This window comes from Lissotriton vulgaris, chromosome 5 (assembly GCF_964263255.1).
Source record: "Lissotriton vulgaris chromosome 5, aLisVul1.2, whole genome shotgun sequence".
Classification (NCBI taxonomy): Eukaryota; Metazoa; Chordata; class Amphibia; order Caudata; family Salamandridae; genus Lissotriton; species Lissotriton vulgaris.
Genome location: NC_141693.1, coordinates 1,761,143,792 through 1,761,161,305, shown reverse-complemented (window position 1 = coordinate 1,761,161,305; position 17,514 = coordinate 1,761,143,792). Strand labels below are relative to the sequence as shown.

Below are 17,514 nucleotides of genomic sequence, written 5' to 3'. Positions count from 1 at the left end.
GCTCCGGACGGGTCTCGTGTCCGCAGCGCGGCTCCCCAGGCTCGGTCCGCTCCGCAAGGCTGGCCCGACTCCACTTCCGGCCGGAGACCTAGCCCACGCCGTCCCCGGTGCGGCGTCCAGAGCCGGCTGATTACGCCCTCCAGCTCTTCAACATGTCTCGGGACGAGACCCTTAAGTCCCCCACCCCTTCCGCCGCCGGTAGATAGCAGGGGGGGGGGGGGGGGGGGGGGGAGAGATCAGCGCTATTATAGCCGTTTAGGGGCCCGGGCTCGGAGGAGATCGCAGTAGGTGCGACCACTCACTCCGCCATCTTGGCCACGCCCCGCCATTGTTTTTTAAAACTTCTTTATTATCATACTTAATCACAACCTTATCAGTCCTCCCTGGAGCGCGATCAATAGTTACTTTTGAAAATAAATCAAATTAGGAAGAATGATAATTAGACGGGCTACTTACAACTGCCTTTGGCATTTTAATGTATTGTGATCAAGGGCTGTTATTTGGCTGGAACAGTACTACAGGATATCCATTAACTTTTAGTTTGGGATGGATTGGAAAACCATGCATTTTCTATTATGATAAGAACAGTACAAGTGCACTTCCTATATGATTTTAAGTCAAAAATAAATGCTCCTACTTCTCAGACCTACTGAGATGCCTTGGCATGAGAGGTGCCCTCACTTGAATTCTTACTCTCTTTTATCTCTATATCTGCCCCTCTGAAACTTCTAGACAGTGCACCTCCTGCTTCCTCTCGTTCTTGCACTTTTTAAATCCCACAATACATTGTGATGGCCATATGTTTAGTAGGCCAACAGTGATATCTCCTTTATCCCACATTTAAGCTAAAACTGGATCACTATTGTACCTGGATCATTCAAATTTTCAGGTCTAGATTGCTGACAAGGGATAGACATTAGAGGACCTGATGTGTTGCCTCCGAAAGCAGGCAAATGTAGACATTGAGGGACTGTTTAAAAAACATTTTTTATGTTTGTTTACACCATTTTGCTAGATCCTACGACAGTAGGGAAGTAACACTCATTAAACAAAGTACTGGATTACACCAAGAAAAATTTCTTACAGATTAACATTTGTAAAACTAAGATTTTTGCCTTACTGTTATTTTCTCTATGGATCACTGTAATCCAAATCAATTTGATTTCATATGCCAGACTCCATTGCTGGAATATTTACATGGGCTAGATGAAGAACCAAGCAGCCAAATCATTCTTAGAATGGAATATGCTTATGTCATAATGTCTACAGCCATAGAATCCCCTGACTGCTATAACTAATGTTAAAATCCTACTGATTGTGGTTTACTTTGGTTCATTTTCTATGTCCACGCCCTTCCATCAGGTTGGATTATCTGTGAACCATTTGGGGCCAGGCTTTTAAAAGGTATGTTCCCATGGATAGTTCCACATTTGACTTAACAACAACATTTATTGCCCTGACAGGATGCAGTCTTAATTTTACATAAGGTACACTGTTTATTTTTAAGGAGATCATTTAGGATGCTTCAATGTATTTTTAAGGAGATCATTTAAGATGCTTCAATGTAACACCTGTAGCTCCCTAGGCGATTTTTTTGAGACCACTATTAGATGGTCAACACCAACAAGGCACACATCCTACTAAAAAAGCCTGCCTGTATATGCCTCTAATCATTGACACCACAAAGGGCTGATGAGAGACATTATGAAAGTCAAAATAATCATGTGCGTTCAGCTGACAGTTGTGACATCGGCAAAGGCTTTCTCTTTTCTCCCAAGACAAGTCGGACAAGACTCATCAGTGAGGGTCAACTCAAGGGGAACTTGTATCAGAGGCCACTTGTGAAGTACTGTTATTTTTTCAAAATATCATAGAAACTGACGCCGCAATTTTTAACTTCAAGATTATGCCTTTGAAGATTTTTGGGAAGGCATGCATGATCCTTGTTTCGTTACTCTAGTTTTAGCTTGCTATTGTTAGTAACTCTAGGCGTCATCATTTTCTCTCTCCCTTGCCTCCCACATCTGAATTTCAAAATTAAAGATATGAGTAACTTATGCTCTCTTTCAGTATAGTGTATCTGTTGGGGTATCATGCACTGTCTGTAGGTTGCGTGTTGCTTGAAATCCAGCACAATCAATCAATCAGAAAATTTATATAGCGCGCTACTCACCCGGAGGGTCTCAAGGCGCTGGGGGGAGGGGGGTCTGCTTCAGCTCGAACAGCCAGGTCTTGAGTTGCTTCCTGAAGGAGAGGTGGTCCTGGGTCTGACGGAGGTGGATGGGGAGGGAGTTCCATGTCTTGGCCGCCAGGTAGGAGAAGGATCTTCATCCCATGTTGGCTCTTCGGATGCGTGGAACGGCGGCGAAGGCGTGGCTGGTCGAGCGAAGCTGGCGCGTGGGGGTGTAGAAGGTCAGGCGGTTGTTGAGGTACCTGGGGCCCAGGTCGTGGAGAGCCTTGTGTGCATGGGTGAGGAGTCGGAACGTGATTCTCTTGTTGACTGGGAGCCAGTGCAGGTCTCTCAGGTGTCCGGAGATGTGGCTGTGACGGGGGAAGTCTAGGATGAGTCGTGCGGAGGCGTTCTGGATGCGTTGGAGTCTCTTCTGAAGTTTGGCTGTGGTTCCGGTGTAGAGGGTGTTTCCGTAGTCCAGTCGGCTGGTGACGAGTGCCTGTGTGACCGTCTTCCTGGTTTCGGTGGGAATCCATCGGAAGATCTTTCGGAGCATGCGTAGGATGTTGAAACAAGATGATGAGACGGCGTTGATTTGTCTGGTCATAGTGAGGGAGGAGTCCAGGATAAAGCCCAGGTTGCGAGCGTGGTCTGTTGGCTTGGGTGCTCTGCCCAGGGCAGGGGGCCACCATTAGTCGTCCCAGGCGGAGGAAGATGGTCCCAGGATGAGGACTTCCGTCTTGTCTGAGTTGAGTTACAAGCGGCTGTTCTTCATCCACTCGGCTACATCTTTCATCCCTTCGTGTAGGTTGGTTCTGGCGGTGGCTGGGTCATTGGTGAGGGAGAGGATCAGCTGAGTGTTGTCGGCGTAGGAGATGATGTTGAGGCTGTGTTGGCGTGCGATGGCCGCGAGGGGGCTCATGTAGATGTTGAAGAGGGTGGAGCTGAGTGATCATCCTTGTGGTACGCCGCAGATGACTTCGGTGGCCTCGGATCTGAACGGGGGCAGGCGGACTCTCTCAAGGAACGAGATGATCCACTCCAGAGCCTTCTCTTGGATTCCGATGTTGCTGAGGCGTTGTACTAGGGTGCGGTGGCAGACCATGTCGAACGCTGCGGAGAGGTCCAGGAGGATGAGGGCAGCTGTTTCTCCGTTGTCGAGCAGGGCTCGGATGTCGTCCGTGGCTGCGATGAGGGCGGTCTCGGTGCTGTGGTTGGCTCGGAAGCCAGACTGCGAGGGGTCGAGGGAACCGTTCGTCTCGAGGAAGGCGGCAAGCTGTCGGTTGACGGTCTTCTCGATGACTTTGGCAGGAAACGGCAGGAGCGAGATGGGGCGGTAGTTCTTGAGGTCGGTGGGGTCTGCTGATGGTTTCTTCAGGAGGGCGCTGAGTTCAGCATGCTTCCAGCTCTTCGGGAAGGTGGCGGTGTCGTAGGAGCAGTTGATGACGTCTCGGAGTTGGGGTGCGATGACGGAGGTGGCCTTGTTGAAGACATGGTGGGGGCATGGGTCGGTTGGTGATCCAGAGTGGATGGTGCTCATCGTGAGGATGGTGTCTTCGGTGCTGACCGGGGTCCAGGCGCGGAGGGTGGTGGTGGTGGGCGTGGGTTCGGTGGTTGGGTGCGTGGGCTGTGTGCCGTAGCTGTTGTGTATGTCTGCGATCTTGCTGTGGAAGAACGAGGCGAGTGAGTCGCAGAGTTCTTGAGAAGGGGGTGATGTTGTTGGTTCCGGCGCAGGGGTTCGAGAGCTCTTTGACGATGCTGAAGAGTTCTTTGCTGTTGTGTGCATTGTTGTCTAGTCGCTCCTTGAATGCTGTCTTCTTGGTGGCGTGGATCAGCTGGTGGTGTTTGCGGGTGGCGTTCTTGAGTGCAGTCATGTTGTCTGTAGTCGGGTCTTTGCGCCAGGCTTTCTTGAGGGTGCGGCAGTTCTTCTTGGAGTTCATGAGATCGTCGTTGAACCAGGAAGCCTTCTTGCTGCCGGGTCTGCTGGGGTGATTTTTCAGGGGTGCAAGGTCGTCAGCGCAGTTGGTGATCCACTGTGTGAGGTTGTTGGCTGCCTGGTTGGGGTCCGTAGAGCTGGTGGGAGGATTCAGGTTCAGGAATGTGAAGAGCTGGTCGGAGGTGATCTTGTTCCAGCTCCTTCGGGGAACTTGTTGCGGGTGGTGGTGGGTCGTGGTCCTACTGAAGCTGAAGCGGACGCAGCTGTGGTCTGTCCAGTGGAGACTGGTGGAATGGCTGAAGGAGACGTCCTTGCTGGAGGAGAAGACGGGGTCGAGTGTGTGTCCGGCGTAGTGGGTGGGGGTGTTCACCAGTTGCTTGAGTCCGACCGAGGTTGGCGAAGTTGTCCAGCAGGGTGGTGGTGTTGCTGTCCTTGTTGTTCTCCAGGTGGAAGTTGAGGTCCCCTAGGAGGATGTAGTCAGCGGAGGAGAGAGCGTGCGGGCTGATGAAGTCTGCGATGTCTTGGCTGAATTGTGTGCGGGGTCCTGGGGGTCTGTAGATGAGGGTGCCTCTGAGTGTGGACTTGGGGTCGGTGTGTATCTGGAAGTGGAGGTGTTCGGCGGCTGTGAGGGTGTCGTCGGAGTTGGTCGTGATGCGGATGGTGTTCTTGTGGACGATGGCGATGCCTCCTCCTGTCTGGTTGACGCGGTCCCTCCGGGTGATCTTGTATCCGCCCGGGATGGCGATAGCAATCCCTAGATAATGAGTTGTTTGTATAGCATCTTATTTATTACTGTTTTTCTAGGGAGACTTGAGGCAGAGCAATCAGAAGATCCATTGAGCACTCATAGGAAACATTTACAGGTAGCAAATGGTTATCTGAATGGGTTATCTTTGTTTTAGTGTTTCTTCCTAGCTACCAGACTGGCTTCTATTAACTAAATGATTTGAAGATTGGAGATTTGGTATTTTGGAAACTGAGTTACAGCAGGCTTGGGTAATGAGTGTGAGAAGTTGGCCTGGTATGTGATGCTCACTAATTCTAGTGATCACCTTGTACCATGCCAAGCAACCTTTATGATGATTGGTTGTAAGTCAACCTTATAGACCAGCTATCCTAGTAGCGTGGACAAAGCAGTATTAGGCTAAGCTCTGTAAAGGCATGTGAAGCAAGCTGTTTTACCATACACAATCCCCTTGAATACTAAATGAAAGGACACCACACAGATATATATTGAATGTATATATATATTTATTTACTACAAAATCCCCTATACTCTTTATGAGCACAGAAGCAAATGCGTTAAAACAAAACACAGTTTAAATATACAAAAGTTGCACAATATGGATGAGCCCTAGGGGCCACCTAAACCATATACTAAAATAGTGGTATGAGAACCACCTAGCTGAAAGGAAGTAGGCCTAGGACCTTGGGAATCGCTGGAGCTGTTGGGGACTAACAGTGATGAAGTCGGTAAAGGCCCGTGGGACTCGGGTGCAGTGCGGAAAGTGCACGCATATACCAATGTTAAGTCAATGGTGCGTAAAAGTTACAAAGTTAGTTATTAAGGAACCTTCCGAGTGACCTAGAGGAGTGAAACTTTAGACACAGACACTAGAGGTGTGTACCAGTGTAGGAACACCGGTGTTGCTGAGTTACCTCACCCACAGGAAGCGGGTGCACAGGTGCGAAGTAGTGTCGGGTTTCGTCACGCAGGTCGATTGTGCTTGGAGCTGAAGATGCTGCAGGCGGCTCGATGTGAAGAGTTCCGGTGGACCCAAGGGTGGATGTGAAGTGGTGAAGACCTGAAAGCAGAGGGGACAATGTTCAAAGTCACTAGCCAGTGACTACTGTGGAACTAGGATGGAGCCAGGCGATGTCGGGTGCAAACAGGCGATGAGGTGTAGCGTTTCTCTGCAGCCACGTGGACACGAAGAGGTCGAGGACGTCCAGGCGTCGGTCACGAGCTGTCCCACGAAGGCTCTAGCTGATGGCGGTGTCGGCAACTTGATCGGAGCAAACAGGCCTTGGCTAATTCAAGCCACGCAGGAATCGAAAAAGGCTTATCACTCGGACCAGCAAGGTCAGAGCGGGTGCTCCTTTTCACAGGAGCGAGGGCAAGTCTGGAGCAACCAGACCCGCAGTGTAGATTGTAGGTTTCGTCGCCAAGATGGCCGCTGACCACGTGGCAAGTGGCCGGGATGGCGCGTCGAGTGGCACAATGCAAAAGGGCCCCACGCAGATCGTGGAGATGCTGGGGGGCTGATCTTCGGTGCAAGGGCTGCTCGGTTGTAGGGGTTCTCAATCCCCAAAGCACAGCGTCGAGGGTGCCTTGGGTGCTGCGCAGTCACCTTTTCGGGGGTCTTCCGAATGTCCGGTCCCACGTCTCTCGGTGCCTCCACGGGTCCCTTCTTTCCAAGGACTGTGGATCGGGCGGTGAGAAGTCTGGGAGTCTGGGTCTCGTCAAGCTCTGGGCTCGGGCTCCAGCGGGAGGCGGCGGCGGCAAAGCAGACGTCGAGTTGCTGGATGGTGCCTGTGTTCACAGGGTGGCCACTCCTAGGCCACAAGGGAGATGCTCTTCAGTCTTCTGTGCAGCAGAATGTCGAAGTCCGGCGTCTTCTTAGTTTTAAGTTGATTTCAGGATGATCTGAGGTGCTATGGCACTGCTCCCACTTTTATTCCCAATCTGAGGGGTGGATCACCTGCTAGGTCCCTCCTCTGGGTGGGACCAGGAAGGGGGCGGTTACACCCCCTTTCCTTTGTCCAGCTCCTCGCCAGGCCTGGGTCTGGAAAGTCCCAGGACCGGTTTGGACTGGCTTATGCATGAGGACACCTTGTGTGCCCCGGGCATGTCTGATTCTATTCAGCCCTGTCCTACCCAATACACAAAATCCTGTCTGGGGTGGTGCTCGCACCTCCCAAGGCAGGAAACCCTTTGTCCAAGCCTCCCTCGCTGGAAGGACTCCCAGCAGCAGGAGGTCAGACTTGTGTCTGTGGTGGCAGCATCCATTTTGTGATGCTGAGGCTCTGGTTAACTTTAACCGGGGTTAAGGCTATGTACGTGTCGTGTACCTCTAGAAAGGTGGAATGCTATCCCCGTCGACAGAATTGTCGAGGGGATAGTATTCCAAATCGTATGACACCTTACTCGACATGTTTTGATAAGCCAAACCAAAGTTGGCATATAACCGCGAGGATTATAATGCACTTAAGAGTATATGGTATGGCAATATCCCGGAACAGCTTAGGGAGTTGTTCCCGACAGCTGCAGACAGGCTCAGCTCATGCTAGAGCACCATCTCACATGAAACCACGCACTCTCCCCCCAGGATTGCAGGGGCCTTCCATAGGAATGGCTTACAGGTTAACATGTGTCCAGTTAAGGTTAGATATTGGGATACTATATCTAAGTAAGAGGTGATTACACCAACTTACCCCAGCTGAGTGATCAGTCAAAATACGGAGGCCAAGCCAGGGGTGGCACAATACATGCTGCAGCCCCTGGTAGGCCTTGGCTACACCTATGCCCTGGGTGCCTATGGCACACTGTTACAGGGGCCTATAAGGTGAACCAGTTCCAATTGTGTATGCACCTAAGGTACATGGAGTCCATTTTAAGGGGAGAGCAATTAGCCTGGGGCCCTGAATAGCAGGATCCCAGGCCAACTATGTCAAAAACCAGCTAAATGCCAGGCAAAAAGTTTGGGGGTAACCATAGTCCGATATCCACCATTCCTACAATGAGGACAAGACTTTTATTGTGAATCCTATGATAACCTAACTATCTGTCAGTAGAGACAAAGAAAGTTTGGTTTAGGGTGCTTATCCAGTCTGTGCTGGAAGTGTGATGGCTGAGTCAAGACTGGCCCCTTGACCCTTTGGCTTGGCCTAGCCTAAAAGTATGAGGGTAGAGATTTATGAAATGTGAAGAAAGTAACTTGCCACTGCTTGAAATGTACTTAATGTTCGAAGCATATGAACTGCAGATCTCACACTATGCATAGATAGTCATCTGGTGTTGCGCCCGGATGTTTGAAGTTTGTTATTGTCTTGAAAAGTCTTTGGAAGTCACAAGATAGGTGACTCCTCCTTTGGACAATAGTGTGCATGGGCATCAACTCCATCTTCAGATTTATTTTCCACCATCGGGCTTCGATGTGTTCCACACGTTCCAGTTTGGTATCGTTATCGAGTTAACTTTCAACGTGCAATTCTTACCCAATTATTCTGTATTGTCTCGATCGAGTTTTCCTTTTGAATCGCATCTCCACAAACTTCTACTTCGGTTCCAGTCGTCGAAGCAGGCCTTTGGGCCTAGCTGCGCCATCAGGCCTTCGTGGCTCATGGAAAGGACTCACTTCAAGAAATGTCCTCAATGTGGAGCCATGTTTCCACACACTGATCTGCATGAGGTGTGTAATCTCTGCCTCTCACCTGAACATGAGGCCAAAGCCTGTCCGGCTTGTGCCTCTTTCCGCTCCAAAAACCATCTGAAATCGTCGAGCTTGAAGAAGCATGGCTCGGTCATCGACATCGATACCGGACGACATCTTACAGGAATGCATCGATGATCAGGAGCAGATGCAAGAAGGCTCCTTCGGCGCCTCTGACGCAGAGCACTCTGGCGTCGAAGACATCACCTCGGGTCAACGGGTCATAAGTACTGACGTCGACTTCCCCCCCCCTCCCACCCTCACCCCCACCCACCCATCCAAAGGCTTTGGTAACACCTTCACCTTCGGGCCCAGGTGCACACCATGACAAAACTTCCCACGCCCCACCTTCGGGCTTGGCAAAGAAGTCTACAATTAAGCCTACAGGCCACTCGGCACTGAGTCAGCCTTCCGTTGGTGCCAAAACTCCATCCTCAGCACCGACCAAAGAGAAACCGAAAGAGAAACCAAAAGACAAACCATTGTCGTCTTCCGCGCCAAAGCCCTGTACCGCACCAGCGCTTTCGACACCAAAACCAAAAGACACTCAAACTTCGGATCCGAAAAAATCCTCGGAACCAAAGAAACCACTAGTTCCGAAACACACATTGGAACCGAAAAAACAACCGGTTCCAAAAACACCCAGCACCTCCGATCCGAAAAAATCATCGGAGCCAACCAAGCAATTACTCCTGTGCCACATAAGCATTCAGACCTGAAAAAATCTGCACCGAAACACCACGCTTCTGAGGAACAGCTTTTTAACCTGACCCTACACAAAAAACTCTGGAAATAGACCCAGAAACAGGTCATCTTAGGATTAGTCCTTCCAACAAAAGAAAAATGGACAAACCTTCACCATCTCCACTTCCCTTAAAGAACAGAGACATTGCCACCTCTCCTTTAAGGATCCCTTCTGCACAATACATCTCTAACACCAATACAATCTCCTCCACCTACAGATGATACCACTGATGACGAATGAGATAATGAAGGAGTTAATGAACCTCTACGATCCCAAATGATCCATTGGAAAGTTATGGGACATCAGATGTACCACAGGAGGATGTCTTTCCATCTAGACCATCCCCCTCCAGAAGACACTATAGGTTTTACTCCGCTAGTACATAGGGCTGCACAATATCACGGGGTAAACTTACAACATACATACCCCTTAGAGGAAGACTTCCTCATGGACACTTTTACAACATCCCAAAGGTCCACTTCTATTCTACCAAAGCTAAAAGGGGTTATTAAACATGCTCCTGTAGTCTTTAAAGACCCAGTTACAGCTAGAGTCATTAACCCTAGAATAGAGAACAAGTTCAAGGCTGCCCCTACATACATTAAGGGATAGCTTCCATTAGTTTCCTTAGTTGTTTCCAACACCAGGAAATGGGCAAACTCTCAAACATCAGGTGATGCTCCACCACCTGACAAAGAGTCAAAATATTGGACTCATCTGCCAAAAGAACAGCGTCACAAGCAGCCAACATATGGAGGATTGCCAACTTACAGGCTTTACTAGCCAGATACGATAGGGCGCACTATGATGAGCTAGAGACCCTACTACAACACCTTCCAGATGAATATAAATCAAAAGCCCATGATCTTATACAGGAAGGTAAAATAATAACTAATGCCTCCATTCGCTGTGCTCTAGATGCCACAGATACAGCTTCCCGAGCCATAAATACCAGTGTCCTTTTACGTAGACATGCCTGGCTAAGGATATCCGGGTTTAAACAAGAGGTTCAGACTACTATACTGAACCAACCCTTTGACGAAGAACACTGATTTGGACCTGTCGTGGATTCATCTTTAGAAAAGATTAAAAAAGACACTGACACCGCCAAATCAATGGGAGCCTTGAAATCGCAAGCTCCCAGAAGTTCCTTTAGTCGCTCCTCTAGAGGCTTCAACACAGGTACCGCCTCGACTACATATAAAAGTCCCACACAAACATCCTTTACCAGAGGTTACTACAGAGGAGGCTACAGGGGCAATAACAGCAATGGTAGGGGCAAAACTATCAATACTCATACGGCCACCACCTCAAAACTATGACTTCCCATCGTTCTCCCGGACTATTCTACTCCAGTCGGGGGACGTTTAACCCAGTCCTACCTGTCTGGAACAATATCACCACAGACAGGTGGGTGAGACAAATGATCCAATCTAGTTATTTCCTGGAGCTCACTGCCATTCCCCCCAATATACCACCCAAACAGCGTCCAATGTCAACAGAATATGTCACGCTTGTAATACAAGAGGTGCTTTCCCTACTGCACAAACATGCAATAGAGCCAGTTCCCATTCAGCATCAAAACACAGAAGTTTACTCCCTGTACTTTCTGATTCCAAAGATGGATGGAACCCTGAGGCCCATCTTAGACCTCAGACCATTAAACCTATACATACAATCAGACCATTTCCACATGGTCACTCTTAAACAAATCCTTCCCCTACTCAAACAAGGCGATTTCCTTGCCACATTAGATCTCAGGGACGCCTACTTCCACATTCCCATTCACCCTGCTCACAGGAAATATCTTCGGTTTGCAGTGGATGGGCAGCACTATTAATTCAAAGTCCTCCCATTCGGAGTTACCACCGCGCCCAGAGTATTCACAAAATGTCTAGCAGTGGTTGCCGCCCATTTAAGAATAGGGCCTGAGGCCTCTATTCTTCACCAATAATAAGCGCTACACTTAAGGTCTGAGACAATGTTGTGGTCAGGGCAGGCTTGACTACTTTCCCTTCCCTGATAACCTCTCTCTTCACTAATCCCGATTTTGCCCCCGCAAATGCATCCAGAGCAGTTCCGACAATGGATTGCTGGGGGCTGCAAGCGAGTGTGATGCCTTTTTTTTACATACACTGACTTATATTCTTTGCCAAATTTCAAGCTGACAGTTCCTTGATTGATGCAGACCGTGTCTCATATTTGCAGTTATGACACTGGATGATGGGTTCTGACATGTGAATGATGCAGGGTGCCCGATGACCTCCTTTGAGAAATGGCTGCTACTCAAAGGGGATGATAGATATCTCATCTCCAAGCTTTGCTTCTTCCTGAGCGCCAAGAGCCCCAGACTAAATCCAGGGGACAGCTTAGATGAGAGATCGAAATAGGCAGCTCATTTTCTACAAAGGAATGGGATGATATATTCTACCGAATACATCACACAGCTCACACTGGCTAGTACGAAATCTGCGTACAAAATTGCTTCCTATTGGTATCTCACCCCGATGATACTCCAGAAATGGAGCACTGGGTGTTCAGTGGACTGCTGGTGGGATTGTGGTAATCCTGGCACCCTACTCCATCTCCTGTGGCACTGCCCAAAGCTCATAACGTATTGGAATCAAGTTTTAGATGATATTGATTCAGCTTTCCATACCGCTATCCCAAGGTTCCCTGCATACATCATTTTGAGACTTTCGAATCCCCCGACTTATCCCTTGTCTTCTAATCGAGGGAGGCAAATGGCTATCGCCTTAGGAGCCGCACAGCAGGTTATACTCTGTCTGTGGGGCACAGACTAGTCTCCATATCACACCTCCTGGTTGCAGAAACTGTGGTTCATTCTGAAGATGTTGATGCTCTCATTAGTAATTAATTCCCGGCACTCCTCTCTCATTATCCAGAGTATCTGCCATTAAAGCATTTATGGAAGGCCTCAAAAGAATAATTCCTCCCAGGGTACCACCCTCTACATTATGGAATCTAAACATTGTCCTCACTAGGTTAATGGGTCCTCCATTTGAACCTCTTCATAAATGTGAGCTACAATTTCTTACATGGAAAGTAGCTTTCCTTGTAGCTATCACTTCTCCCAGAAGAGTTAGTGAGCTACAGGCACTAACTATTCGAGAATCATTTTTACAACTCCATCATAACAAAGTGGTTCTCAGGACAAACCCTAAATTCCTTCCAAAAGTTATTACTCCCTTCCATCTCAACCAATCTGTAGAGTTGCCAGTCCTCTTCTCGCAACCACAAACAGTAGCAGAAAGAGCTCTTCATACTCTAGATGTAAAATGAGCACTTCTTTATGCATTGAGAGAACAAAACCTTTTCGTAAAACAAAACCGCTTTTTTCCTTTTTCACCCCACATAAAGGCAATCCCATATCAAAGTCTGGAATTGCAAGGTGGATTGTCAAATGTATACAAACTTGCTATCACAAAGCAAAACGTACACTTTCTATTCCCCCTAAAACTGATTCCACTCGCAAAATAGGGGTTTCCATGGCATTTTTAGAAATCATTCCCTTAGATGATATCTGCAAAGCAGCTTCATGGTCTACACCGCACACATTCACAAAACACTTTTGTGTAGATGTGCAAGCAAAACAGAAGGCTAGTGTGGGCCAGGCTGTACTCAAAACACTATTTCAAAGTACTGCAACAGATACTGGTGGTCGCCGCTAAAGGGATAGTACTGCTATACAATCTATGCATAGTGTGTGATCTGCAGCTCAAATGCCTCGAACGGAAAATGCTACTTACTAATATGCATCTATTCTTGGCATGTGGAGCTTCAGATTCACACACGCCCCCCCTCGCCGCCATCTCCCCGGCTACCTTTATCTGTTCCAGTATTATCTTTAGATACAACATACATGGACATCTTTATGTTCTCACAAAACTTCATCATTCCTTCTTGTTGAAAAAACAATCTGAAGATGGAGTCGATGCCCATGCGCACTATTGTTCAAAGTGGGAGTCACCTATCTCGTGACTTCCACAAAGACTTTCCAAGACAGTAACAAACTGCAGACATCCGGGCCAAACGCCAGATGGCGATCTATGCATTTTGTGTGAATCTGCAGATCTACGTGCCAGGAACAGATGCATACTGGTAAGTAGCATTTTCCTTTAATTGCTAGATACCCCACTGACTCCCTGTACGTTGGACGGTACTGCAAATTGCATCTGTTTTCTAAATATTTTCATGCAGGTTGACTATCTATGATCTATGGTTCCATCTGTTACTTTTATGTTTCTTATGTGTTTATATTTCTTATATTTATTTCCTTTGTGCCTTTACTAATGTCCTTATTGTTTTCAGACCCATCCATGGTAAAAGTTAAAGTAGAAAACGCCCAAGAAGAATGTGAAGAAGATATCAGCAGCACACAGTTTGTGTGTGAAACTGTAATGCGTTCTCTCACCCTAGGTGCAGCTCCAGATCACATACCCCCACAAAGAAAGAAAGACTTGCACTGTAAGTACTTGCAAAGTTTGTGTTATCTGCTACTATATTGGTAAACAATTAGCTGTGTTATCTCCCCATCAAAGCATGTATACTTACCAAAATCCACAAAAGCTTAGATTGGCTGCTTGAAAGCAACGTGTTAACGTGAAAGTTTTTTTTTTAAGAGTACACAAGAGGCATGCTGTGTCCTGAATACTTGTCTTTCAGATATATTCACCTTAGGTCAACGCAGAACTTCTTTCCTCTGTCCATGCTCTTGTACAGATGTGCTGTTTGTGAACAGGTGGAATAGTATTGGAGCTTAACTCTTGAACTTCTAAACTTCCAGCTGGTTGCCAACCATTTACAAACTAATTTTCTCACCTCTTCTCAAGAAATTCAAAATGTGGCTGCATTGGACCAAGCGGTTCTAAGTTGGTTGACGGGATGGCCAAACTCCCACAATTTGGTTTCAGTTTGTAGGTCAATGTAGACTTAACATAAGCCCTTTCTATAAAATTCCTATATTAATACTTGAAGTTAAAACTCTTTCTGAATGTTAACTTCCACTGTGGCAACAACATACTACACAGTGCTTCTCATCTGTCAAAAGGCATTTTCTTTCAGCCATAAAGTAGCATCAAATAGATTCATTGTGAACTTTTAAAGAATACTTTAAAGAAGCGTTATAATCCTTGGCGCTTTTAATGTTTTTTTTCTTCAAATAAAGCCTGGTTTTTAAAGTAAATATTTGTATATGGAAATGGGACTTAGATGAATATCAAATAGCGCAATACAAATAATAGCTTAGGTTAGCCCCCACTTTTTGCATGGACATATATGTGGCTTGATTTTAGTGCACAGGGTCCCTGCCAATCAGGTCCCTTTTCCAGTGCTTCTTCCCTAAAACCTATTCCCCAATTGGCCCTTCAGCACCCCTGTAAGTCCCTATTAAAAGACACCTGGGTACAAAGAGCATGGGGACTGAAGAGGATCCCTTAGGGACCCCTTGCCTCCGCCATGCAGACTGCCACTGCAGCAAGCCTGGCTGGTGCAGGCAAAGTCGACATGGCACACTACCTGTGTGCCAGGCCAGCTAGCACTGCCTAAATTATGGGTAAGTCACCCCTTTAGCCGGCATTACCAGCCCTCAGGCAAGGTCACTATATCCTAGGCGTAGGCATATCTGCATGAGCAGATATGCCCCTACAATATTGGGGTCTATTCCTTAATATTATAAGTGCCAGTGAAGCCATAGAGAGTACAAGGGCGGGAAACTAGATAGCTCCAGTTCCACATCACCATGATGGCTTCACCGAACACAGGAGTGTTTAGTACCAAACTATTCACTATAAATCCATACTGATACAGTGTGGGATATATTGTTACATGTACTCGGAGGGCACCTCAGAGGTGCCCCCTGAAAACCTACCGACCCTGGTGTGGGCACTGACTGCCTTTAGGCAGCCTGCCACACACAGACATGTTTCTGAACACCTGGGTGGAGAGACGCTGTTTCTGGGAACAGAAACAATGCACATCCTGCACAGAGGTGTCGCACCTCCTGCCCCAGGATGGGCCAGTGCTCAAAGGGGAAGCTTCAAAGGTCTGCCGTCTTTGTAATGCCGCCCCCAGCCTCTTTCTGCTAGCAGCAGATGGCAGCCCCTAGTTTACACCCTCACTTCAGGTGGGAAAACCAGCAGGAAAAGTCAGAAAGGCTAGGAGGTGTGCCCACCTTTGCCAACTCCACCCCTTAGTTGGAGGAGCCGAAGTTAAGAACACTTTTCAGTCCCCTCCATCTTGAAGATGAAGGGACTCCTCCAATCATTGCTAGATCTATGCCCCCTCCCACAGAAAGGTAGCATAATTGTGGGTATAGTCACCTGAGGTAAGGTGCCCTTTGGCACTACCTACTATTTACCTTAAACGCCATCTAGATTTAGAATTTAGCTGGCTCCCCCAGACCTGGACCTAGAAGTTAGTTATCTTCAACCTAAGAAGGACGAACAAGATGCCATGTAGCGAAGCCTGGAGACCGTCTGACTGACTTGGCCCCAGCCCTTTTGGCCTCTCTCCAGCTTCCAAAAACCCTACAAGAATACGACGCCTGTCCTGCAGCTAGCAACTTCCAGACACCCCAAGAAGACTGCTTGAACTTTGGAAAAGACCAGAACTCCAGAGGACTGCAGTTCTGTCCCCAAAAAACCAACACAAAGGACTCAGTTGCCTTGCGGATCCGCGAGTCCTACCCATAGTCACACCCACTGGTGGCCCACTAACCTAGGAACAGATTCTACAGTGATCCTGACCTCCAGTCCAGCTTTGGCTGACCCTCCTGGACCCCAAAACAACGCCTGCAGCCTGAATCCAGAGGCTCCCCCTGAACGCGACTGTCTCCGGTAAGAAGATTTCGACGTCTAAAGGCACCCCTGTACCCATGGCCCCTGCACCTTGGTGAGCTGAATCGATGGTGCCTCGATTACCCCCTACATCTCTACTTACCTCTACTGTCGTTTAGTCTTCCTCCTGAAACCCCCAGTGCGACGCCTGCAGCCAGCGGTTTGACGAAAGCAGAATCCTCATTGAAAAGCATTGGGCGCTGAAAGTCGAAATTGCACCCTGCACCCGCTGCTCCTGTGCCGCTTATTGTGTATGTTCCAGATTGAGCACATTGCCTCAGTCATTTTTTAACTCCATTTTGAGACTTTTTGTCTCCTTTTCTTGTCTCCTGGTGCACTTAGGGATGCCTGGTTTTAAGTCTTGTGGGTCGTGCTTGCGTAACATGTCGGTGGCGGACCACCACGATGTGTGCCTCTACTGCCTGGAGACAGACCATGACTCCCGGAACTGTCGAGTCAGGGCCCTGGGGGGCCTTGCGGGTGCGGCGCCGGAAGTTGCTGGAGGTCAGGCACTACTCTCACCGTCACTCCGGTTTAGGGGCCGCTTGCGGGACCAGAGCAGTCGCTCCTCAGGATCTAAGTCTTCTCCTTCGGATTCCGGTAAGCGACGCCATAAAAAGAAGTCGAAGAATCGTGTTCACTCTCAGACGTCCCCCCGTCGCTCCCCGGAGGCGGTCGAGGGGGATTGGGGCTCTGCCCCTTGGGTTCATCTGGAGCAGGGGAGTCCTGCGGCCTACCTGCTATACTCTGGTCCGTCGGCGACTCCCGAACAGATGCAAGAGTTTCTTACTGCCTTGTACTGCCTCTTTAAGCCCTGTGCTCCCGCCGGCGCGCCTTCGGGACCCGCGGTCCCGTGTCCAGATCCTGTTGGGCCGGCAGCTCTGCCACCGGCGCCACAGGATCCTGCACCTCCAGCATCAGCACCACAAGGTGCAGCCCCACAAGCTCTGGCCCCGGCGCCACCCTTGCCACTGGCCCCAGCACCGCCCTTGGCTCCGCCACAGGCGCCGCAATGGGTGCCGTTTATCCCACCCTTCCCCGGTTCTCGGAAAAAAATTCTGGCTTGAGACACAGCTCCGGCTCGACCCCAACCGGTGCCGTTTTCGTCGCCTCCTGCCCAGTCTCCAGCTCCGGCCCTTCCGCCGCAGCCGTCTCCCTTTACTCCAGAGTCAGACGAGGACTGAGGCGGCTCCGAGGACCCCCTTGCCCGGCAGTGTGACTCCGAGCAGGATTGGGTGGACGATCTTCAAGATGCAGGCGAGCTTGATGTGTCTTCTGACCCGGGGTTTGCCTCTCCTCCACCTCCAATGAAGGAGGGCGCTTCCTACACTGTGGTGCTGCGTTGAGGTGCTGCAGAGGCTCTCCATCTCAGT

General features: G+C 48.9%; 1 protein-coding gene across 10 annotated transcripts in view; it reads left to right on the top strand.

Annotated features, from left to right (window-relative positions):
* The window catches only part of NBR1 (NBR1 autophagy cargo receptor), a 577,507-nt gene that overhangs the window by 362,548 nt on the left and 197,445 nt on the right, over nt 1-17,514 (top strand). For all 10 annotated transcript variants that reach the window (XM_086924037.1, XM_086924035.1, XM_086924034.1 and 7 more), the window contains one exon: nt 13,617-13,772. In XM_086924037.1, coding sequence (XP_086780163.1) covers nt 13,617-13,772 — 156 coding nt within the window. The remainder of the gene's footprint in view (nt 1-13,616; nt 13,773-17,514) is intronic.